This window comes from Musa acuminata, chromosome BXJ3-8 (genome assembly GCF_036884655.1).
Source record: "Musa acuminata AAA Group cultivar baxijiao chromosome BXJ3-8, Cavendish_Baxijiao_AAA, whole genome shotgun sequence".
Taxonomy (NCBI): Eukaryota; Viridiplantae; Streptophyta; class Magnoliopsida; order Zingiberales; family Musaceae; genus Musa; species Musa acuminata.
Genome location: NC_088356.1, coordinates 4,442,736 through 4,467,175, shown reverse-complemented (window position 1 = coordinate 4,467,175; position 24,440 = coordinate 4,442,736). Strand labels below are relative to the sequence as shown.

At 42.4% G+C, this 24,440-nt stretch overlaps 3 protein-coding genes across 4 annotated transcripts; 1 reads left to right on the top strand and 2 right to left on the bottom strand.

Moving 5' to 3' along the window:
• Nucleotides 1-1,646: 1,646 nt before the first annotated feature.
• Nucleotides 1,647-13,512, bottom strand: LOC135645554 (sucrose nonfermenting 4-like protein). 2 transcript variants are annotated; one of them, XM_065164049.1, is made up of 13 exons: nt 12,667-13,512; nt 11,859-11,946; nt 11,340-11,525; nt 8,860-8,994; nt 8,705-8,764; nt 6,336-6,425; nt 5,327-5,461; nt 4,941-5,085; nt 4,630-4,803; nt 3,184-3,247; nt 3,027-3,096; nt 2,201-2,318; nt 1,647-2,134 (listed from the first exon to the last, which is right to left on the bottom strand). In XM_065164049.1, exons 1-13 carry the CDS (start codon nt 12,789-12,791, stop codon nt 2,043-2,045), a joined length of 1,482 nt encoding a protein of 493 aa, XP_065020121.1. In that variant the 5' UTR covers nt 12,792-13,512; the 3' UTR covers nt 1,647-2,042. The 2 variants fall into 2 exon arrangements, with proteins under 2 accessions (XP_065020121.1, XP_065020120.1); XM_065164048.1 differs by having other exon boundaries at nt 1,834-2,134; nt 8,860-8,997; nt 12,667-12,937.
• Nucleotides 13,513-15,497: 1,985 nt separating this feature from the next.
• Nucleotides 15,498-22,191, top strand: LOC135644023 (PWWP domain-containing protein 1-like). The gene is made up of 2 exons (XM_065161386.1): nt 15,498-16,829; nt 19,358-22,191. Exons 1-2 carry the CDS (start codon nt 15,728-15,730, stop codon nt 21,877-21,879), a joined length of 3,624 nt encoding a protein of 1,207 aa, XP_065017458.1. The 5' UTR covers nt 15,498-15,727; the 3' UTR covers nt 21,880-22,191.
• A 184-nt stretch (nt 22,192-22,375) lies between these two features.
• On the bottom strand, nt 22,376-24,270 carry LOC135644024 (pentatricopeptide repeat-containing protein At5g56310-like). The gene has a single exon (XM_065161387.1). The coding sequence runs from the start codon at nt 24,110-24,112 to the stop codon at nt 22,703-22,705; it is 1,410 nt and encodes a 469-aa protein (XP_065017459.1). The 5' UTR covers nt 24,113-24,270; the 3' UTR covers nt 22,376-22,702.
• Between the last annotated feature and the right edge of the window lie 170 nt (nt 24,271-24,440).

Sequence of the window (24,440 nt, the reverse complement as noted above, 5' to 3'; positions counted from 1 at the left end):
TCCCTTTAATATTTTTCATTTATTTTTTTAAGATAAGTAACGAAGGCATAAATCGAATATCTTTAATTCCATTCATATATCCATAGAAGAAAAAAAATTAATTAAAAAATATTATTATTTACTGTTTTTATTAATGTTTTCTTGTTCATTTATTTCAACACATCCTATTTTCTTAAAAAATAAAATCATCATCTCTCTTTCTCTTCTTTGTCATCGTCATCATTACTTATTACTATCGTCGTCCCAACGCGAGAGCCCCATCGTGATACGATTGATCTAATCGATTACGATCTTATAGTTTAATTTAATACTTGCGAGCTTTTCTTAAGTATCAAAGAAGTTACAAGAGGTTCGATCGTCCTCGCTAGAGGTTGGATAGTGCACTTTTAAGTGCTCGAAACCCATCGAGCAAAAGCTCTAATTGGCAATCAATAGTAATTAAAAGTTGAAGCAACCATAGTATTACCTCGGTATTATTGGTTGTCTTTTTATAGTCACCGGTGGTAACCTCATTCTTGAGCATAAAAGTAACAAAAAAGGAAAGAGCCTCGTCACCTGACAATCTCTTTACCGAGCACGAATATAGTAAGACAATTACTATCGTAGAGGCAAAGGAGAAGACGATGATCGACAAGTTGAAGATCAAAGTAATTTAATCTTTTAGAAAATAAGGATGGACATAAAATAAATAAATAAGGAGATGCTAATTGAAAAAGGTATAAAAAAAGTGATTATTTTGAGAAATTTATCAAAAAATACATTAGAATTCAAGAAATATAAAAAATATGATATACTTATTTTTTTAGTATTTATGTGTATATATACACACATCCAATCTAGTAGTTTGATGACGTGTATCAAAAATCAATCAAGAAGAAATAAACCTTTAAAAAATATTAGAAAAAGTAAATTGATTTATTAATTCCAGAAGATTCTAAAGAATGATGACGCACGCGTACTTCGAATTCCCAAAAGCGCGGCTTCGAACGAGCACGAGAAACAGAGAAGAGGCGGGGGTGGGGGGAGGGGGAGCGCGGGCGATGGCGATTTGGGGTTCCCAAGACTGCGGTCGAAGAATAAGATCGTCGTCAATGGAGCCGGTTTTTGCACCAACTTGCTCTTCCTCCTCCCCTCAATCGCCTCAAGGTCGCTCCTCCCTTCTGCCGACTCCATCTTCTCTGTTTGTAGCGCTTGTCCGTCGCTACGTTTCCCTTTCTTGATTCGTTTTGCTGCAGGCCCGACAGGCTCCATTGGATCCCCTCGTTCCTGGAATCAAAGCTTGTTGGGTAAGAAACGGAAACCCTAATGTACCTTGAATGAGCCACTTCAGGTAATCGATTGCCTTAGCTTGAATGTAGTCGCTGATTCGGCTATCTTGTCGATCTTTGAGGCCAGTGGATTTGATGCAAAGTAAATGCTCGCGACGAGGAGCCAGTTTCTTTATGATTCTATTGCAACAGACCATCACATCGACGACGAAGCGCCAGTTACGGCTTTTTATTCACCCAACAACAGAAACAGACCATCAAACATTGCTGCTAAAATCAAAGAAAGAGTTGACGAACTTAAATTCTTTTTTCACACATCACATCGTACAAAAAGTGTAGAAGATTAAAGCAAGAGAGCAAACGGTAGAAGCCATAAAATTCTCGAAACAAGGAAACAATCCAATGATTGATTCATAAGATGGCGACTAAAACGATGAGATTTGACAGGCATCATTCGAGTCCACTTCGTGGCCACTTGTAAGTGGCATTCCTGTGCAGAAATTCAATCCAATGACATCAATGAAGTCAATGGAGGCCAAGGGGCTTTGTAAAGGAAAGAAAGAAAGAAAGAAAGAAAAAAAAAAGGTGAATAAAACTTGATATCCTAAACATTTACAGACCCCTCGCAGCCTTCTAACCACAGGAGGCCCTATCAAATTAATCAATCACAGGAGGAAAAAAAGAAAATGATAGGCTGACAGTAATCTTCGGTCAAAAACCGACGTTTCCACAGCAGCCTGAAATGCTCATAAAGCAGTTAAGACGGTTCCATGGCTAACCAAGCAGGAACCTGAATACATCACCAAGTGAAATTATTCCTTCCACACGCTTGCTCCCAGCCTCAACAATGATGACACGCCGCACCCCTGTCATCGTAGATGGTGAGGCTGGGAAACAAATTAGAACTAGCATTACTAATGAAGAAAAATTACCAGGATTTGCCAGTCTCTCAATGACTTTCTGTAAAGGATCAGAAGGGAGACACATCTGGCATCTCTGACCATTAAAAATCCCATATGGAGAATTTGCATCTTGCCCTAGTTGCAGTGCCTGATTTTGGCATAAAAGAAGAACCAGTAACATTCATTCAATCAGCTCAATATGTACAAAATAGAAAACAAACAAACTGTCCAGAGAATTGCAGTATTAAAAACAAAAGCAAGAAAAACATGCGATTTAAACCAAACTAGCGTGGACTTGTTCAACCAAAGTTCTCTAGTGTCTTTTTTCTGCTTCAACATTTTTATGGGGCTCATCTTCCCCAGTCTGAAACCCCAGCGCTTTCGACCCACCTGTGAATCCTTGGGGAAAAGGCTGGAACCAACAGATCAACTGAAGACATCCAATCCAAGCCTTTTCTCTCAAAAAATGATTTCCACAGTGCAATTAGCTGACCGATATGAGATATGGATGAAAAAATGATTTTCACCCATATCTCATTGTTCAAACAAAAGAACCAAAGATGATGAAAACAATTTCTTCAAACTTGTTATACCCATGAGTGTACCAACCTACTAACAATGTTCTCCAGTTGTCGTAAGGAGAAGCCTCGCTTAAATTACACTGTTATTCAAATCAATTAACTAGAACTGTATGTAGCAAAATGCAACCAACAAGCACGAGTGTGCATTGCCATCTGCATGATTATCAGATTTAGCATGTTTGCAAACTCTCTCTCTCTCTTTGAAATTAGGAAAAAAACATAATCTTTGTGTGTAATTCTTTTAATAAAAAAGAATGGAGTTCTAGACAACTTACCTGATGAATACTCATTTCATCAAGATGCATCTTTGCATAAACTGTGTCTTTAGCTAATGCTGTTATGTCACTGTAGATAGAAGTATGACAAACTACATAAAGTCCACCCAAAATAAAGCATTAATTCTGAAAATACAAAACTGGCAATCCAGCATACCTTCTGGAATATGTATCCACCAAAGAGTCATTTTCATCAACTATTGGTATTGCACTAACTTCAGCTGTAGGAAACCGATTTTAAACTCATAAGATTTTGGTATGCACATGATGTGTATACAAAGTATAAAACAAATTGATGTCTACCGAGACACAATTTTAATTGAAGGTTGAATAGAAGGAAGAGAAAAAGAACGTTAATAACCTAGATGATAAAATATAATATCTTCACATATTGAGAAGCACTAACACCAAGCATATATCATAATTGTATGCCTTTGTGTCTGTTAAATATTGAAGAAGATGAAACCACATTATAAAAATCAAACAAAATATATGTGGCCCAATCATCAAGATCAATTTTTATCAGCTCGATTGATCTAGCCCTAGCACCGTGGACAACTTGAATGTGCTCCCAGCTTATTAGCATGTAAAGCACTAGAGGAAGACCAAACTAGCATGATTTTTTAGTTACCCTAAGCAGCTAGAAATTATAACACAGGAGCGGACAAAGACCTCTAAATAAACATCGACTACTTTGGCATCCAAAGCAAATAATGCTCAGTTAGTTCCTAACCTCCAGCAAAAAAAACTCAGTAACTCTGCATGTCACACAACTGTCATTGTAGCTATTTTGCCCTTCTCAGCACAGGACTTGTAGAAATAAAATTTGAAGGGTTGATCTCTTAATTCATGTCCATTCTGTGAAAGATAAACTCTCTCCCGGTGTCACCTTATTAACCAACTAACCTAGCATGCACAAACTATATGTGTTTGCCACTCTAGTCTATGACTCTACATGGTCCCTGCTGTTGCCTTAAGTATCACAAAAGTCAACCACAAACTAAGAGGTTTTCTCAGAATCTTTCCTCCTAAAGTAGAGCTTCACAGTAGTGATTCATAGTCCATGTATAACCACGTAAAACATATAATTTGACCATGACGTCGACCAACTTGGCATCACAAATTTCACTTATGTTATTCGCCCTATGGATAGATTCGACTTGATGCTAGAAGTCATGCATCCTCGCATCATATATATATCAATAGAATTATTAATCTTTTGAACTGTCCATCTATCACACTACATATAAGGGGTAACATGAAGCATGGTGCTGACATGTGACAGTCAAACTCTCTTTTTTCCCTTTCATGTGTCAATACGCATGCACAAACCTACATATAAACTTGTATGACTATAAGCTAGATTTCTAGCCAAACACCCATGTAATCAACTGCTCGGTATAAGCTAGTTTCCAAGAATGATTAAACCTTCAACATTTAAGAAAAATATAAGAAACCACAGCAACCAAAATTTCTACTTTTAAACAACCAAACACATAAGAATAGTATGAGACATCACTTAAAAACCATATATTAGACAGAGCTTGAGCAAAAAGAGCAGATTTCACAACTTTTACAAAATAGCACCATGGCAAGAGTCCACCTTGAACCAACAAAGAAAGGGCTAAGCTGAGTGATGCATTTGCTCTTAACATGGTTATCGAACGGCCACTTTGATCCCCAATTCTTGGTAGCCAAGTACCCAAAGGAAATTTGCAAATTGGTTGTAGTAAAATAGGTAAAGAACTTGAAGAGTGTTTGAAGTGTCTGCAAATACCTGAAAGCACAGAAAGTGGAACTGTTAGGCATGAGATTGATAACCAAAACAAAAGATTATACAAAAATCCATAGTGAGACTGTCAAAGGGAAATTATGATTGTGCATAGCCAAACACCACAAAGAAGAATGACTTACATCTTAAAATTTCTGAAAGAGAAGCAAGATGCAACAATTGCGGAAATGAACCATCTTGAGCTGATGAACGGATAATTGGAACAGTAGATACTTTATTATGCAGAATCTTTAGAGCTACATCCTTCAAGGAATCATAAGGACCAGCCTAGATAAGGAATAACATTCAGGGTGAAACTGATCTGATATTTCAATATATAAAATACAACATTAAGGGTAACAGAAAGATATTAAACTTACAAGGAAAAAGAGTTATAAATATTTCAAAAACAGCACATTATTTTGCTGGAGAAACAAGACCAAGCCAGTAGGGACTTAATAAAATTGTCAACATGCAGATAAGAAACTGAAGTCTCGATCTTGAGGGGCAGTGCTAAATAGGAGCTTACATGCACTATGCGCCTTCGAAGTGGTCTCCCATGCTCATCTAACTGACCATACGTTTGATGCTTTCCCTCTTTCCAAGCAGATATTGTGTGTATCTCGAGTTCTTCCTCTGTTAGATTCGAGCCACGATTCCCGAGCTGCAGATGACCAAAGGTTTATAGTCTATGATAAAACATACATATGCCAAGAGAGACAAGACAAAAGGGAAAAGAAAAACTAAATACCATTCGCTTGAAGAGCATATATTTGTAAGCTTTCGACTAGTTAAAGAAAATACAGTACAATTTAGTGGATATAAATGCAAAATTGCATATTCTTTAAATGTCAGACGAAAGTGGCATTTTAAAAAAAATAAAAAGTGAACAAATGGATCAGTCAATAACCATCTGCAGACAAGCATTTTCACAGGAAAAAAAATAGATCTTGGCCCAACCAGCCAACCACCATTATCACCACTGTTATTCCCTCAATCTACATCATCAGAACAATAATTAACCATGATTTTGACAGCATTCTGCACTTATCACCTACAAGTGTTCTTAGAGCAGGCAGAATATTTCCCATTGCCATCAATAGTCTCCTATAAGCTTGAAGGCTAAGGAAGAGGATGAGGAAGTGAAGAGTTCAAGAGGTAAGGCCCCTATGGCCCACCACAGACTATCTAAAATTGGAAATGACAAAGAATACCTTTTCACAGTGGTTGCTTATTTTATTCTTTCATAATCCATAAGTTAGTTTAGCTGTTAGGATTCACATTTAAAGAATATTTTTTTATTAAAAGGATTACCCTTAATCTTTTTTATTAACAATAGCTTATGGAAACAATAATACTCTAGCCAGATATTTAATTATTAGATACATAATATTATTCATACAAAATCAGATCATGTTTAGAATGTACTATACAATTAAAGATCCATAGCTAACTTTAATCATAATGATCATTCAAACTATATTCAAATAATGAATGGAATATGCTATGAGTAGGTGAATGATACATCATTTACACACCTCCTGCAGAATTAAAATGAAATCCAATGCACTGAGGACTCCGACAAATCGACCCCTAATAGAGTCCCATAGTGGAGCCACAGGAATTCCCTGAAAATCAATTTATTTCAGAAACTTCAGGAAAAAATAATTCTTGAGAAAAAGAAAAAAAAGACTAATACAGAAGTAATTGAAAGAATTAACAGGATAATGTTTATGTTTTTCAGTGGTAAAAGAACTGCAATGGAAATCACAAAGGTTCTGCAGAATCAAAGATACACAGTTAAGCATATAATTTTTTTTCCCAGACTACCATAATTTGGAAAGATAATGATATGTGAAAAGGCACACTACACATGGTATGGTATGTCCTGGTATAGATAGTATTTATTGGTTCAATAGGTTACCAGTACATGGACTGATGTCAACCGGGTGGTACACCCGGTACTGCATCTATACGAGGCGGTATAGGTCTTGTACCATCTGGTATGCTCAATATAGGGTTGGTATCAACCAATACACAGAGGAAATACCGAGCGGTTTCTTCTTTTTTGTTTTTTCAGTTCTTTTAGGTTTTTCGACACTCGGTACACAAACCAGTACCTTACCAGTCCAAACCCATAATGGAACACAAAATTGCAAACCACAAAGCATTGACACACAAAAGTCCTCTGTAACTGATTGTGCTTCTATATATCCCCAAGCATAATTAAATATTATTGGAGGGTTTCAGTTTAACTTACAGTTTTAATGGCTTCTAGTTTAAGTATTAGCCCTTCAACTACCAAAATGCTAATATAGTAAACAAAAAATCCAAAGCATCAAAGACATAAAAAATGTTAATGTGTGTTGGGACGTGGTGAGGCCCAAGCATCTCATGGCAACTCAGGCAAGACGCCTAGGCTTGGGTGTCGCCTAGGCGAGTGCCTCCTGGGAGCCCAATGGCCTAGGCACTTGCTTGGATTGACCCAATTGCATTGAGTCAAATTCTCTATATTGAGTCCAATCCAAACTTAGCCAAATGCTTTGGGTCGATCGATTGATTAGATTCCTTTTGCCTTCCTATATTGAGTTCAACCTAGACCAAGCCAAGTGGTTTGACTCTATCAAGTAAATTAGCTAGATTTCTTGATGGCCCATGTTCTCATGCGAGCCCTAATTGACCCTCTTGCAGCTGAGAGCTCCTCCTTTGACGTTGTCAGATGACTGAACAACCTCCCCTCTCGCGAATACCGCCTCCTCCCCCCAACGACCTTCTCCAACATTATCGGTATATCTCATATGTTGTCTCCACCCAACAACCCTCCTTCGACGTCACCCGACGATTGCAATCGTGAACGCTGCCTCCTTTCTCCAACAAACTCATCTCTTCAACCATGATGTAGGCCCCCTCCCCCCATTCTCTCTCCCTCACTCTGATCTCTCTCTCTCCCCCTCACCCCCTCCCCTTTTTCTTTCCTCCCCAATGCAGGCGCCCCCACCCTCTTGCCTTTCCCCACTCTCAGCTCTCTCTTTCTCTCTCTTCCTCCCCCTTATCTCTCGCTCGATCTCAGCTCTCTCTCCCCCCGCTCCTCCCTCCTAGTGGTGTAGGGCCACCCCCGACCCCCCTTGCCTCTGCCCGCATTAATATCTCTGTCTATCTCCAAGCAATGCAGGGCCACCCACCCCTTGCTCTCAACTGCCACCCACCTCACTGCCACCTATGTCTCATAACCGCCACCCACCCCCTGTCTCCCCTACTATGAACCACCATCCCCTGCCTCAGCATTCAATGAGACAATGTTGGATTCAGATACATTTGAACTCAACTAGACAGCCAATCGAGGGGCACCACCACAAAAGTGTATTCTCCATTCTCCGTCATCATCTTTGAACTTGGTCAGACTCCACTAGTATAGCCTCGCTCTTGAGTGTTGAATTATTGGACTGTTAGTGTTTGTCATTTGGATTGTCATGGTAGTCTTAGGATCTTAAATCATGGTAACTATGGGTAGCAGCTTTATTTTAGCGGTTAAACATATGCAATTCCAATGTTTTAACAGTAATATTACGAATATGAAATGACGTGAAACTCATATGTTATCTAATTTTTATTTTTAATAATTATTTTTATCCTTAACTATATTTTATGAATATGAATATGAAATGATGTGAGCGACTCGCTCGTGTGAGCCTAGTCTCGCTTCGCTAGGGAAAGTGCCAAGCCTTGAACATTTTGAAACCTTGGCACATTTTAGCACTTGGCACTTTTGACAACACTGAACTGAGTTAGTCCTGCCTGATTAATTGCATATCCAAAATGATCAAAAGATAATATGTGAAATTGAGTCCTCAGCATTGTTTGTTGAATTTCAAAAATAGAAATGACAGCTCAACATTAAAGGAAGTACCTGTTCATAAAGGATATGAAAAGCCTGCTTCACAGGCAAATTAACATCAAGAGCAATGACCTGAAATTTAACACACAAATGAATGGAAACTTCACCAGAATTATATATTATGCATAACAATGTCCACGCTATTATAAAAGATTAAGCATTTGTACCTTTCCCGAGTTAGGAAGCAAATCATAAGCTGTATGTGCAGACAAGAATGTAGAAATATGATGACGAGATATCTTTATATCAGCCTCTGATATCCTAAGAGCAGTGTCCTGCATGGTACCATCTGACACTGCCACCTGCTTTGGTGCAACAAATAACTTTGGGCTATTAAAAGACCAAAACAATTAATTGATGACAATTAGATGCAGCAGTCAGCTTGTATGAAAAATATACATATTCTAGAAGAATGTTGGCATATTGCACTCGGTATTTCTTGATTAGAAAAAGATCTTCCTAATTGATGTGCCTTTCATAATTAAGTCAGAAAAACATAGTTGACGTTGAAGAGTGGAAAATTAAGCATAAAATGTGTTACATTGCTATCTAGATTCCTTTTGACAAAAAAAAGGTAGCTCAATGCATGAAACTCCCACCAACGTAAGGTTTGGAGAAGATCACCCAGACTAATTTTGATAAATGCAAGGCTAACAATGTATAATTATTATCAGACATTACAAAGACAAGAAAATGTGTCGGCAAGAGTTCATTACAAAATAATTACTATAAACTTGAGAAAAACAAACTGACAGTTCATATAAACATCAGATAACACAGAAGTCATAGCAGATAGGTGTAGATAAAGTTATCCTGTTAGCTTGAGCAATCATCATATGTTTTTCCCTTAATCAATATAGGAGCAGTTTTGGTCTCTAAATTAGTTGCAAACTTGAACATAAAAGATACCCAAAGCCAAAAAACTAGAACTGATCCTCAACAAATTTGGAAGATATAGGTGAGTTCATATAATTTGTCATCTTGCTCTAGAAAAGATGTTCACATGCTTGCTAATACTACAGAGTTAACGAATTGAACTTAATTTACCAAAAACAATCTTGTTCTTTCCCCCTTTACGTTAGTTAAAATTTGCAAGATCCCATCAGTAATAGGGAATGTTTCCAAGTGTGCTCAAAGGCTGTACGTCAAAGATGCACTTGGCCACAACCGAGTCATAATTCTGCGACTAGGAAATTCAGCATGGTGCTGGGAACCATGGAGGTATGTTGCAACCACCAACTGTTTTGCCCACTTATAGGATGATTTTATTGTTACATCTTACCTGTACAGAAAACTATCATGATTTTTGACAAAATCTACAACACAAAAAATTGAAGATAAGAAGATGACATTGCTACTGCAAAAAAGAGACCTTAAACAAAAGAAAATGACCAAGCACCTAATGACCAAACAGAGTTACATGAAAACAGCACATAGTCAATCAATCATTGAGGTGAAATTACAGTTCAGTAGCATAGAGATTTTCGAGACAAATAACAAATCTTTTATTTGCTAAAAATAAATGTTTAAGAAGTTACTTTGGTTATGAAAATGTTCGCAGAAATTGTGCAACATTTTTGTAATCCAACAAGATTATCATCCTTGATATACTTTGATACTTTCGGAACATTTAACTTTGACTTAATACTCTGAACTATAATGTGAAAGAGGAATTGGGTAATAGTCGATGTCGAACTAGGTTTTAAGATCATTTTAAAGACTGGTTCAGAACCTAATTGTATGCCTAGTTAAGTCTTAAGTGGCCGAAGGTTCAAGTCTTGTTGTCAACATCAGGTATGTATGGTTGTGTAAACATAAGGGGACAGTAAACTTTTGTATCTGAGAAAAAGACATAGTGGTTAAGGCATTGTGTGCACACTCAATAGGTTAGGACATCAAGTCCTGTTGTTTGTGTGGTTACACATGCTCTTAGTGTGATTATCTGCACAAGATTGTTTCATTTTTAAGGTAAAAAGGAAAGCATGTAAAACATCAGATTGCATGGTAAAAGCTATCTGGCATTACATTAAAAAACAAAGAAACACGAGTACAGTAAGAAGAGACACGGATCGTCCACAGTTTCCTTCACTTTGATGATGTCAGTTGCAAGTATGGTTTAAAAGTGCATCTTCCTATGTCATGCATGCTAAGCACAAGACAGTCAAAGATGCACAACATAGTATGACATAAGACACCAAACAAGATCCTGTTGACTTCACTAATGTACCTCGGCATGTGACCAAGCACATGCTCGTCAAGCAAACCAGCTTAGCATGGTACCACCAATGCTGGCCTAAGACCAACATAAGGACATCACACATTCTTTTGAACCTAAAGATATAACAGTGAGTATGACAATGCCATTATATAATTGATATTAACTAGTTAGTTCATCATAAGGAGATTGATTGTTTATCTTAATACAACTGGTATAACTTACCTAACAAAACTTGTAGCACAACCATATGAAACTATTTGTTCTTTGTCCTCGGTTCATCATAAATTTAAGTAAAAAAGCAAGTTTTAATTTCATACAGGTGCTACATCATGTCTAACAAAAACTTCCAGTGAAATTCTATGATGCTGCTTTTTTTATTAGTCTTCATGTATAATATTGCATGCAATAAAACTTGTTAACAACACTTACCACATGCTGAAAAGCTTCATGGTCTATATCCATGCTCATTCTGCTATTAGGAGTTCCAGGGCTTGATAGTGCAGGCACAGGATTAGGCTCCCTAGTCAAGTAGATAGTGTTAACTATCCCATCGTTTCCTGTGACAAAAGGTTGGCATTCGTCGTGCCTCCACTCTCCATCAACAAAAAACTTGTACTGCATGTAACATGACAAATTGTAAATATCAAAACAATAACTTATGTCACGGATCATTTCATATAAAGTAGAAAGGGTTTGCTAAGAGTTCATGCATATAAAAGCCCATGATTAAATGTGTGGCTCCTGACTGCCCCACTTGTTCCAGATGATACACGAGTAAAAAAAAAAAACTATGAGCAAATTGATTACCAAATAAACATCCAAAAAGAACCTAGGACTGATGGCTAAAAGAGATCAGACTAAGGCATGTCATGCAAAAAGTGGAGTCCATTGTAAAAGCAAATTTTAAAAGCAGCATTCAATGAGAACAGGAATAGACCCAGAATGTACCTGATGTAACCCTGGTGTTAGACTGCAAATAGCCTGAAACACTGTAGGACAACCCTCCACAGGAGACATAGGTAAGTGTTCGGACCACCTGATGCATGCAGTTACGAACTTGTAAGCTAAAGTTATAGGCATGCAGTAAACTAAATGAACCACAAACACCAAATAACTATATCATATGACATGCTTAGATGGAGAAACAGGAGTATCATGAGCTGAGTCTGCATTTCACCTGATATCAATTTCCCACACCAACCATATATCAACCACCCTCAGGACATACGTTGCTTTTTATTTTTTTACCCCCTAAAGCATCACCGATATATGAACAAATTGGTCACAGAAATATTAAGGATCACTTGCAAATTCGAAACGATGGCTGTTTATGAGTTATTTTGGATGTGGGGTCAAATAGTTCTATTGAATTGATGGAATGGTACTTTAATCAACATATCATTTGTCTAAGCAATGACATGTTTGAGTGGCATATGTATGTTCATCTTTTTTTTACTTAATTAATCAATGGCAAAACAAAATAAAGACCAATTATATGAAAACAGTAATCTGATAGCTGATTCTGAGCATAGATAACATACCAGACTCCTTGTTTGGATAAACTTTCAATTTGCTTCAATACAACATAATCTAGATTTTATTTCTATCACAACAACGTAATCTAGACTTGTAATCTAAAATCATAAACAGACAATGATTTATACCTTGTAAATAAAAAAGGTGATTAACTACTAAAAATAAAATAACAGCATAAAGGTGATTAACAGATGTAAAAAGGAAAGAACTCAAAACCGACCTTGTAAAAGAGCCAGTTAGAAAGACCCTCCTCCCGCCGTAAGGCCATACGAATCGTGTGGGCACCAGCGCAGACCCGGAAACACCAGCTACCTCTTGCAAAAATTCGGTGCCCGAAGAGAACATATTGCCCGAATGCCTCAAACGAACTCGTCCAATGTAGAAAGACAACCTTTAACCTATTCTCCTCCTAACCAGGGGGTAATCCCCGGCCTTAGGTCAAAACAACCACCAACTAATACCAAAGTAAGAAAATATAGCACGATAAAACAGATCACAGCCCTAATTGTACGTTGCTTCCTGCAACGGGATCCTCCACAACACGCGCAGAGGACCCCCCCCGGCGATCACACATCCCAAGCCAGGAGGCAAAGAAACGCCCAAAATAGCATCAAATCTCCCAAAATCCCGCTGAAAGATTAAAGACAAGTCTCCACTCAAATCCCACCCCCAAAAACACTTCTCTAACAATCCCAACCGGAACAGCCGCTTCCAAATCGTCCCGACCTCCAAATCCAATCACCTCATCCAAGACGCACTACGATATCGATCGAAATCCAAGAAATAGAAAGAATCCCATCTGATCAACCAGAAGAACCGACCAAGGAACCGGATCTGAGAAAGCCGACCTCCGATCAAGCAAAAGACTTCAAGATTCCCAAATACGATACCTCGGACCCAATGAAAGGGGCTATAGATCATACCGTATATCCCACGGCATCGTATCGATCCAAGCAGAGGAGACCAGAGGAGGCGGAGGAGAGGAAAAAGGAGAGCAGAGAGCCGGAAGGCGACGAAAAGGGAGGAAAAGAAAGGGGACGATGAGAGCGAGCGAGAGAGAGAGAGAGAGAGAGGACAAAAACGGAAAACGATGTCGCATAAACATTAACACGCCCTCCTTCCTTTTCTAAGGTTCTTAGTTGACGGAAGGGAGTAAAAAGGTCGGAGGCGACCAGTGATCTCGGCCGTCGGTTCGAGATCCTGCGGCCGGTCACCACCTCTCCCAGTGGGTCCCGCAACCTATAATAATGTTTACTAATCCAAAACGTTAATTGGGACAATTGACACGCTAATGTTTCGGATTACCTCAGTATAAAAATATCTCTCTATATAGTTCTTTAGACTATTAGTTTTAATCCATTCTCCTCTTTTTGAGTCTTTGATTCTACTCATTTAAAATTTGGATGGATTTGGTTAGGTCAGATTCCACTGTAATTGATAGGGCCACCTTTTGAATCTTTGACACTAGAATTAAGACAAGCTTCAACATCAGGCAATAAAAGTCTAAAGTAACAATATGTGTTGCTAATTTAGTTGATAAAAATTTCAAGTATTAATATTAAATTTAAATTTGTGGATACCACTTAGGAGATCTCTTTTTCTCTTAGAGACTAATTTATTAGTAAATCTTTTAAAGAATAATTACTTGCTATATTATTTTGATCAAAGTTTATATATACTAAGAATTAAGTTAACTATAAGTTTAAATTTTAATATTAAAAATATTCATATGTATAAGATGGAGAAAGATGAATTAAGTCTTTCTAAAACATAAATAGAAAAAAATATTAGAAAGATTCACATATAAGATAAAGAGATAGAAAGATATGGATAAAATTTGAATAATGAAAAGTAAAGAGAAGATTTATCCTTATATGAATAAAAAAAAAGTTAAGAATATTCATGTATGAGATGAAAAAAGGATGAACTAAATATTTTCACACATAAATAAAAAAATATAAAAAATATTCATGTATGTAATGAAAAGGGAACAATGTCATGTTAGCACATATTATTCTAAATAGATCAATATAGCACTTATATTATTTATTTTATTTTATTTTTATATCACCAAATATTTTTTTAAAATAAAATATGTTAAAGATAATTTATTAGAAAAAATCTCTCTTTTTATGTTTTGCTCAAAAGATACCCTCTTTTTTTTTTCCTATTACTGTCCCCTTTTTTTCTCTAATTTCAAATATATCATTGATTTGACATTTAATCACCTATCCACTTTTTTTTATCCCCAATTACAGTATTTTCTATTACATTATAATATTTTCAGAAAACATTGTAACATAGTAAAAAAAAATATAAATAATTTTCCTTATGAATCATATATGTTTTTCTAATTTTTTTAATAAGAATAAATAAGCAATGTCTATAATTTTTTTTCTAATATTTTTACAATCCATTGTCTCTTCTTTATAATGTTTCTGAAAATATGTCAAAAATACTGGAAAAACTTTAAATTATATGAATATTTTTTTAAATAAAAATATTTTATTTTAAAAATAATTTTAGTTTAAGAAAATAAACATTTAAATAATTTGACTTCTATATGAGTTATAGTGTTTTTGACACATTTTCAAAAACACTATAACTCTATTATAAAACATTATAATATAATAAAATAGACTGAAACAACATTTATAAATATTACAAATATTTTTTAAGAAAAATATTATAAATATACTTATAATTCTTAAAAAAAATATTATGGTGTCTTTATACTGAGTTATAATTTTTTTAGTAATACTAAAAAATATTATAAAGAGAAAAAGAACAATTACCTTTTTTCGAAAAATAAAAAAATATATTGTGAAAAAAATAAAAAAGAATTACCTTTTTTTTTCGAAAAATCACCGTTATATTAAATCCTCATAATTTTTTGGTCAGGTGGAGTGAGGACTCTCACGTGTTAACGGTGTCCATACCCGGGAATGCCGGTGAAGAGCCTCCATACGCCCCACCTGGAGAATCCACGACCGTTGGATGGCCTCGCAGGGCTTTCTTGTAACCGTCTGATGGAGGTTTCCATTACATTTCCCGTACACAACCCCTGGCTTCACGGGAGGCGCCTCATCCGACTCGCATTCCGACTCTCTCTCCCCCTCTTGTTCTAGGGTTGCTTCTCGCCCTCTTCCTGGCGATCGATCCCTGCAGTTTTCTACCTCGCTATATGGCGTGCTCTTCGATCTTGGACCCCTAGGGTTCGTCTGTGCCGCTTCCTGTCGCTCATTTTGCAGGGCTTCGATTTTCTCTGCTCCGATCTGGCCATGATCTCTGTCATGAACGAGCGCGACATCGGCCGTAGCTCCGCTGATCCCTCCTTTGGGATGGGAAACCCGGAAGAAGGGACAATGGCTGGCGACAAGGCGGCTGCTGACGTGGTCGGCCATGGTTCTGATGAATCTAGGGTTTCGATGGAGCTCGATCCCGTGGAGCTAAAAAGCGAGGTCGGCGGTACGGTTTTGGAGCGAGGCGTAGCGGATCTGTCTGGACCTCGAAAGGATGCCCCGGCAGATGCCGAGGCCGCGATGAGTGAAGCTAGGGTTCTCGAATCTGATGTCGGGGAAGGCGTTTCTGCTGCCGCTGATGCCGGAGCTGAGATCCTTGTCGCTGATCAGGAGGAAGGGAGGGATTTCGACGAGGACGGGCTTTCGGATGAGGCTGAGGTTTCAGATGGGGTTAGGATTCCGCACGGGGCAGTGGGGAACTGGATGAATGGGTTCGAACTGGGTGACATGGTGTGGGGGAAGGTAAAATCGCACCCATGGTGGCCTGGTCACATCTTCAGCGAAGCGTTTGCGTCGCCGTCAGTTCGACGGACAAAGGGAGAGGGCCATGTTTTGGTCGCCTTCTTTGGGGATAGCAGCTACGGTTGGTTTGATCCTGCGGAGCTCATCCCTTTTGATCCTCACTATGCCGAGAAGTCCAAGCAGACCACCTTGCGGCCTTTTGTCAAGGCTGTCGAAGAGGCAGCTGACGAAACTAGCCGGAGAGAGGCTCTTGCTGTGACTTGCTACTGCCGGAACACAGTCAACATCAGGCCTGCCCGTGTCCCAGGATACTTCTATGTGGATGTTCCAGGGTTTGAGCCAGGGGGTGTTTACTCATCAAAGCAAATCAACAGCACGAGGGACAAGTTTTCACCTGAGAAGGCGCTCGCCTTTGTGCTTCAGACAGCCTTGGATCCTCTGGCAGGTGACCAAGCTAGTATAGATCAGATTAAAAACATTGCGATGATGTTTGCATACCGGAGAGCAGTGTTTGAGGAGTTTGATGAGACCTATGCACAAGCATTTGGGGTAGAGCCAGTACGGCCATCTTCACATACTGGGTCGTTGTCAGATCAGCCTGAAAGATTTGCTCCCCGAGGTATTAACTATTGCATGCCTTTATGTTTCTGTGTTTTTATGTTGTCACTGAGATATTATCTATATTTCAAATTGGATAACTGCATGATACTGGTAATCTTCATCATTGACCGAAGAATCACGTCAAGTGTGTGGTTGTTTAGCATGTGTTTCATCACTAACAGTTTGTTTTGGAATACAATAGATGTGCCGGGAATTCTTGACATGGCCTCAATTTTCTTTCATTATCATGCTCTCATTGTGATTTGGCTTTCTATATGTTAGGATAAACTAAATAATTTGATTTTCTAACCTTAGTATGCAGACAAGGTTTGAACAATAGAAAAAAGATTTAGAATCACTCATTTGATTTAAACTGATTGTTGATAACAACAAATATATAGAGTTCCAGTTTGAAACCACATTTTGTTATTCAGTAGGCTCTTGCTTCAAAGTCTGGCAATCATTGCAGTGTGAAACATTAGAATGAAATGATGTTTGAGCACCAAAATTGATTTCAAAGTAATTGTGCGAACTGATTGCTGATAACATCGATGTTTGAGTTGGTAATCAAAATCACATCAAGTCATTTGGTTCTCTATGCTGGAAATCCTTGCTCATTCTTCGATGTCTGGCATGCCATTTTGATAATCTTTCTTAAATTAATAACGTCCTTAGGATTTACTGATGCTGAAGTCCCAACTACTTTTTTGGATTCAGATATAATTGTGGTATAGGCATTTTAAGGTGATCATGTCAAATGTTTAAGTCCGTGTAGTGGTCACCCCACCAGCACAAGTCTTTTAAATTGGCAAGGCACAGATAGAACTCCCACTTCATCACTCTTTCATGGTTGGGAGTTTCTTTGTTCTACATCTTTTATCAAGTTATGATTTATGCATATTTTGCACTTGTTCCATATACCAGCTTGTGATTAAAAAAACTAGGTTTTCTCGTCTTTTTGAGTGCCCGTTTGCTTTTAAATTGGTTTTCTGATGTAAGGCTTTGTTATCAAATAAGAAGTGCGAAAGAATTTCTCTTTTCAAATTGGTTTTCTGATGAGAGGGTCGTGTCCATTCTTTACGACACAAGAAGTGCGAAAGAATGAACTGATGGAGAGGACTGGGGTAATAGAGGATGAAGCGACAGAGACTCCTGTCAGGAAAGGTTATGCTTGGTTGTGTAGCCTTACAACTCTGGTTTTTCATGTATGAACCTTTTGAAAATTCCTTTTGGATTGTCCATTGACCATTGAGTTGAAATTTATTATATCTATTGTCAACCACATCATTGTTTTAGTCCCTCGGAAATATGTCCATTTTTTCTTGCAAATCTGGATGTTGTGTTTATGCTGTCACATCATTATACTTAAAAAAAGAGCTGCAGAGTTGCCATTTTAACAGCATGCACTATTGTTGCCCCTCGTATTCCGAATTCACATGGAGTCCTGGCTTTGGGAAGTTATAGATCTTGCGAAGTATTCTTTTACTGGATATGGCTGGCTTGAGCATGGATTTGTAGCTTTATGTCTCGAGTGTTTGGATGTAGCGAGTGAAGCCACTTGATTGTGAAGTTTTAAGTGATGGAAAGGTTGATTCGAGGATACTCATTGTGGTAATCCCCATGTTCCGATTCCAGGGTTTTGTGGAATTGTAATTAGTACTGCTGGTGATCACCACTGGGCAATTGTATTAAATATCCAAAGAAATGATTTGACTTTGATATCCTTATACAAAACGAGGAGGACATTGAACAGAAGAATTTTTGGTGTTTTTTTATGTCATGCCCAGAAGTTAGAATTTGTAGTGGACATCTGATTTATTGTTAGGACGTTGGCACGATTTAGGATGGTAAAAATAAATTTTGATTGAAGGCAGAGAGAGCAACTTGAAAGTTCATTACCAAAATGTGTTTGAGGAAGAGATTAGTAACACGCTAAGATGGGGGGTGTCTTTTGGAGGGCTCGTCTTGCATTCTACCTGTATGACTTCTGAAGGGTCCACCGAGAGGGTAGGCGCGACTGGTCTCCTATGCCTTGCCCGCCTGCTGTTTGTTAAAAGTACCAGTCTGATACGCGGGGATCGTTTCTTTGTGTTGACTTCAGCTACCCTTTGGCCAGAAAAAATCCCTTATCCGGACACCCCATCAGCCATTATATATTCTTGGTACCGTTGTCATATTGCCATGCTCGACGGCATGTGACATCTTATCCCCAGCACTTGGAACACACCGCCAGCTTTCCGTGGACACCTTCCGTGTACCGCCCACCACACGCTATAAATCAGGTCAAAGTGTAATAATGGGCATTGGGATGGGATGACGCCCTCTGATGGTCCCGTCCTCCCACCCCCCCGCCGAGAGGGGGAATATCTATCGAGGTGGCCCCACGTGGGTCTTCATCAAACTTTACCTTCTAGCAGTAAAAATCTCCATTCTTGTTTGTATCGGTTAAACTCTCTACATTTTTTTATTTATATTAATTAATAATTATTTTTTAATAGTCAAATTGATCTAATTATTATTAATTTTTTAAATGTTATTGTTTCCCAGCGACTCCTCTGAGCGGTCCACTGGTGGTTGCCGAGCCGCTGCGCCACAAAAAGATCTCCTCCAATGCTAAGCAGCTTGCGCCCAAAGCGGCCAAGCTCCCATCATCTGCGAAGAAGAACAAGTACGTCCTGAAACGGAGGGACGAACAGGAGACGCCGAGCACCCGCGTCGGCCCTCCCAAGCCTTCCCTTCCCGATTTCCCCTCCCCCGCCCACCCCTTCCGCAGCTATTACAACCTCTTGCCCCCGCAGCAGCCGATCTCCGCCCATTATGCCCCTCACGTCCAGCCCACCCTCGTCTTCCAGGACGCCTCGTACGCTCCGGCTTCGGCGGCGGGCGGCTCCAACCTCGGTGACTACGTGCTTCAGAAGAGAGCCCCTACTGTCGTTGCTTCCGCCGATGACAAGCTTCCGCCGCAAGTCTCTCGAGATACCGGCGGGGATAGACCGGTACCGGAGCAGAAAACCTTGCCGGTGGCCGTGGACGTTCCCATTGTTGTTAGTCCTCGACAAGCAGCATCGCAGCTGGGTGAGATTGAATTCGGAAAGGTAGACCCCGCTGTCGCCGCTGCTCATGTACTTGCCGAGGTTAAGGACGGGTATAGGGCGGGACTGTTGGCTCGACCTGCCGAAGGATGGAAGTCCAAGGATGCCAAGGTTACTGGTGGAATCATGAAGAAGGTAAAGAAGCGCCCGCGTGAGGATGGTGGTAGCTCCGTGGGACCTGACGGCACTGCTGCCGACGTGACAAAGAAGAAGAAGAAGAAAAAGGAACGGAGCGGTGGGATTGGACTGCCTGTGTCCACCAAGGTCGAGGATCCTCATGGGAGATCAGCAGGGAAGCCCGTTAGCGTCGAAGGGGAGTCGCTGAGAAGGGGAGATGGGGTTGCACGCGCCATGGAGCCCTATGCTTCTGCTATTCTTCTTCCCCAGATCGACTTGAGTTCCCGTACCCTGCAGCTGCCCGAGCTGGTGAGTGACTTGCAAGAGCTAGCGCTGGATCCTTTCTATGGAATGGACCGCGACGCCCCGTGGGTCGCGCTCCATGTTTTCCTCAGGTTCCGGTCTCTGGTCTATCAGAAGAGCTTGGCCCTTCCGCCGGCCAGCGAGGCTGAAGCGCCGGACGTCCAAGCCGGCAAATCATTAGCTGCTCGGCCGCCGCATGAGCCCATTGCAGCACTTGCTGAGGTTGCTCCGTCGAAGGCCGCCAAGGATGAGAGAGCGTCGCCCTCCATCCCGAAACCGCCGAGAGCCAGTTTCAGGCCTGATGATCCCACCGTGGCTGGACGCAAACGAACCCCATCTGATCGACAAGAAGAGATGAGCGCAAAGAAGCAGAAGAAGATGGAGAAGCTCAAGGCTTTGGCAGGTGAGAAGAAGGCAACCATCATCCCAAAGGTACCCGATGCGCAGTTGCAGCAACAGCCGAGCGCAGCGGCATCAGTGTCCGTGGGGCCGGCGAAACCTAACAACAAGGCGGCAGAGCCGGTCAAGAAGCAAGAACCCTTGCCGCCGCCGCCGCGGGCACCCTCGCCCACCACCCTCGTGATGAAGTTCCCACCACGGACGACCCTGCCATCGGTGGCTTCCCTGAAGGCCAAGTTCGCCCGGTTCGGGCCGCTTGAACTCTCCGGATTCCGCGTCTACTGGAAATCCAACACTTGCAAGGTGGTGTACAAGTTCAAGCCCGATGCCGAGGCCGCGCTCAACCACGCCAGGAGCAACGAGATGTTCGGCCAGGTGAAGGTCCACTACTACCTCCGCGACGCCGACGCGCCGCTGGTGCCAGAGCCAGCCTCCGACGCCGCCGGGCAGAGGTCCGAAGGCCCCCAATTCGTCAGGCCTGGAAGCGGGGCAAGCAGCGGCAGCGTTTCTTTCGCTCTTCCGCCTGCCGGTCAGCTCAAATCTATTCTGAAGAAATCCAGCGACGAGGCTGGCGCGGGCGGCGGCGCCACGGGCAGCAGAGAGTCTCCCCGCGTAAAATTCATGTTGGACAACGTCGACGGCAAGGCGGAGCCACCCGTGGTGGTTGCCGGCAATGGCCGTAGCAATGCAGATGCACCCTCAACCTCTCTTCCTCCAGTAGCGACCGTCATCAGTAAGACTCCCAAGTCCGTTACTTTCCTTTCTCCTCCGCCACCGCCACCACCATCATCCGCACAGTCTCAATCATACCCTTCTCGGCTGATACACAACCCTTACCATCCATCACCTCCTCCCCATTCATCCTTTTCATCCGTCTCAATTCCGCCACCACCCTCGCTTCGCGTGTCCGATCGGGCACTTGCGCCGCCCCCGCCACATCGTGGCAGTCTCAATAGGGACGAAGCCCGCGGCCCGGTGGCCGCGCAATCCAGCGACCCGCAGCCGCATAACTACAGGCAGCACGGAGGCGAGGTGGAGGAAAGAGGCAACCCGAACGGAGACTTCGCCAACCAAATGCTGAGCCTCCTGATTAGGTGTAGCGACATCGTGAGCAGCGTCAAGTCGTCGCTGGGCTACGTGCCTTACCACCCGCTGTAGGATCTCGTGGTGAAGGACGGTGCAGCAGCGGTTGCAACGAAGAGACAAGCGGCCTCTATCTGGCTTACTCGTAGACCGCTCATGTTGACAGTGGGAAATGTATGGGATCTCTAGACTTGTACCGTTACACGCCTATCTCCTGTTTGACGATTTGGTTTGTGACCTCTGGACGGCAGCGCCGCCGTGGAACTGCGTGTTTGAGCTGCACAACCCATTTTATTCTTTGCTTGTTGTTGCTGCTTTCGTCCTTTTTCTTTTCTTTTTTTCTTCAAGGGTAAGTTACGAAGGTGGAATTCAGAGTTTATGATCTTACGATTAGTAGTTGGCATCTTCATGAGAAAAGATATCTGTAGTGATAAGCTCTTCTTAGCGTAGGCATTCTGTTCCTATTTCTAATGCTGCTGCTGCTGTTTTGTAGATTCCTTCAACGACAGGCGCCTCCTCCTCTTCTTTATGGATGATTCCCAAAGAATCCTCAGCGTGTTATACAGTGGGATACGTCAAATGCTGTCACAAACATTCCAATTATATGGCAAAGGTTTAACAATAAGCATACATAGGCGGTCTTATGGCGAACACCTTGAGTGATCCACTCTACCCCCCGTCACCCCCTCCTTGGACCGTGGCTCTCGTCGACGTCCCTGATGCCCACAACCTCACCCTTTGGCTTCCCTCTGCTTTCACCCCCCACCCCTTCGGAGGCCTCCGCCTTGTTCCCTTATGCGGCATCCCCGTCCTCCCTGCTCTCTCCGATCGCCACACCCCCTGCTTCGTCCGCCACCTTCGCCCAAGGACTTATGGCGAACACCTTGACCGATCCACTCTACCCCACACGTTCCGCGAAGCTCCAACCCGCATCCTTCCTCAGTCCGCCCTCCTTCACCAGCCTCCGCACCTCCTCCGCTTCCCTCCACCTCCCCATCTCCGCGTACAGATTCGCCAGGACCACGTGGTAAGCCACGTTCGTCGGCTCCAACTCCACCAGCTTCCTCGCCGCCAGCTCGCCGAAGCTCAACTCCCCGCGAGTTCGAGAGGCGTGCATGAGCGATCCCCAGATGACCGCATTGGGCGCGAACGGCATTGTCTCTATGAGCTCGACGGCTGCGCCGAGGAAGCCGGCGCGTCCCAGGAGATCCACCATGCACCCGTAATGCCTGATCTCCGGGCGGAACCCGTAGCTTCCCCGCAACAGGGAATCAAATACCCGCCGGCCCGCTTCCACTAGGCCCGCGTGGCTGCAGGCGCACAGGACGCCGAGCAGGGTGATGGCGTCGGGATCGACGCCCTCGCCTTCCATCCTGGAGAACCACGACAAGGCCTCCTCGCCGCTCTTGGCCAGCGCGAGCCCCATGATGAGGGAATTCCAGGTGTACACGTTCCTCTCGGCCATGCTGGAGAAGACGCCGATGCCGGCGTCGATCCTCCCGCACTTCCCGTACATGTCGATTAGCGAGGTGCCCAGGACGACGTCCAGCTCCCAGCCGCGGCTCCTCACGTAGTCGTGGATCCAGACGCCCATGTCGAGCGTCCCGTGGGCGGCGCACGCAGCCAGGGCGTTGACCATGGTGACGCGGTTGGGCGCGACACCGGCGTACTGCATGCGCTCGAAGGCGATCAGGGCGTCGCCGGGTCTGCGGCAGTTGGTGTAGCAGGCGATGAGGGTGGTCCAGGCGACGACCTCGCGGGCGGGCATTTCGTCGAACAGACGCTCGCAGGAGGGCATGTCGCCGCGGCCTCCGTAGAGGTGGAGGAGGGAGTTGCGGACGTAGTGGTCGGAGGCGAGGCCAGACCTGAGGGCGAAGGCGTGGATCATGCGGCCCCCGGGGAGGTCGGGAAGGGACTTGAGGACGAGGGGGAGGGTGTAGTTGTTGGGGGCGACGGAGGAGCGGAGCATGTGGGAGAGGATGAGGAGGGGCGGCGGAGCGGCGCAAGAGGAGGGGACCAGGAGGGCGGTGCGGAGGAGGGTGTTGCAGAGGAAGACGTGGGGGCGGCGGAGGCGGGAGAAGAGGGAGAGGGCGGGGGAGAGGCGGCGGAGGGCGAGGCAGGCGTTGACGAAGGCGGAGGCGATGGTGGTGTTGGGGTGGAGGCGGTGGAGGAGGATCTGGGCCAGGATGCGGGGGAGGTGGGAGGGAGAGGTGCACGTGCTAAGGGAGTGCAGGATGCGGCGGGCGGCGGGGGGCAGCTCCTCCCACCCTGACGACGACGGAGGCCTCAAGGGCGGGAGGAGGGACATGTCCCCGAGGCAACGCAACACCTCAACAGAATCCCGCAAAATGTAAACCTCTCCCTCAGTAATGCATGGCAGCGGGCAGCGCACCAAGTGTTCGAAGAAATGTGTTTAGGCCACAGTGGACAATTCCTCCGCCCAAACTGATCATGTGTTAATGGGATCGACATTATATGAGTTAATTATATATTATCTTTCTTAATTAATTATATTTAATATTTTGATTTTTTATATTTTCAAAAATTATCTTTAATATTTTGATTTGGAAATGCCATTATATGAGTTAATTATATATTATTTTTAAATTAATCATATTTAATATTTTAATATTTAT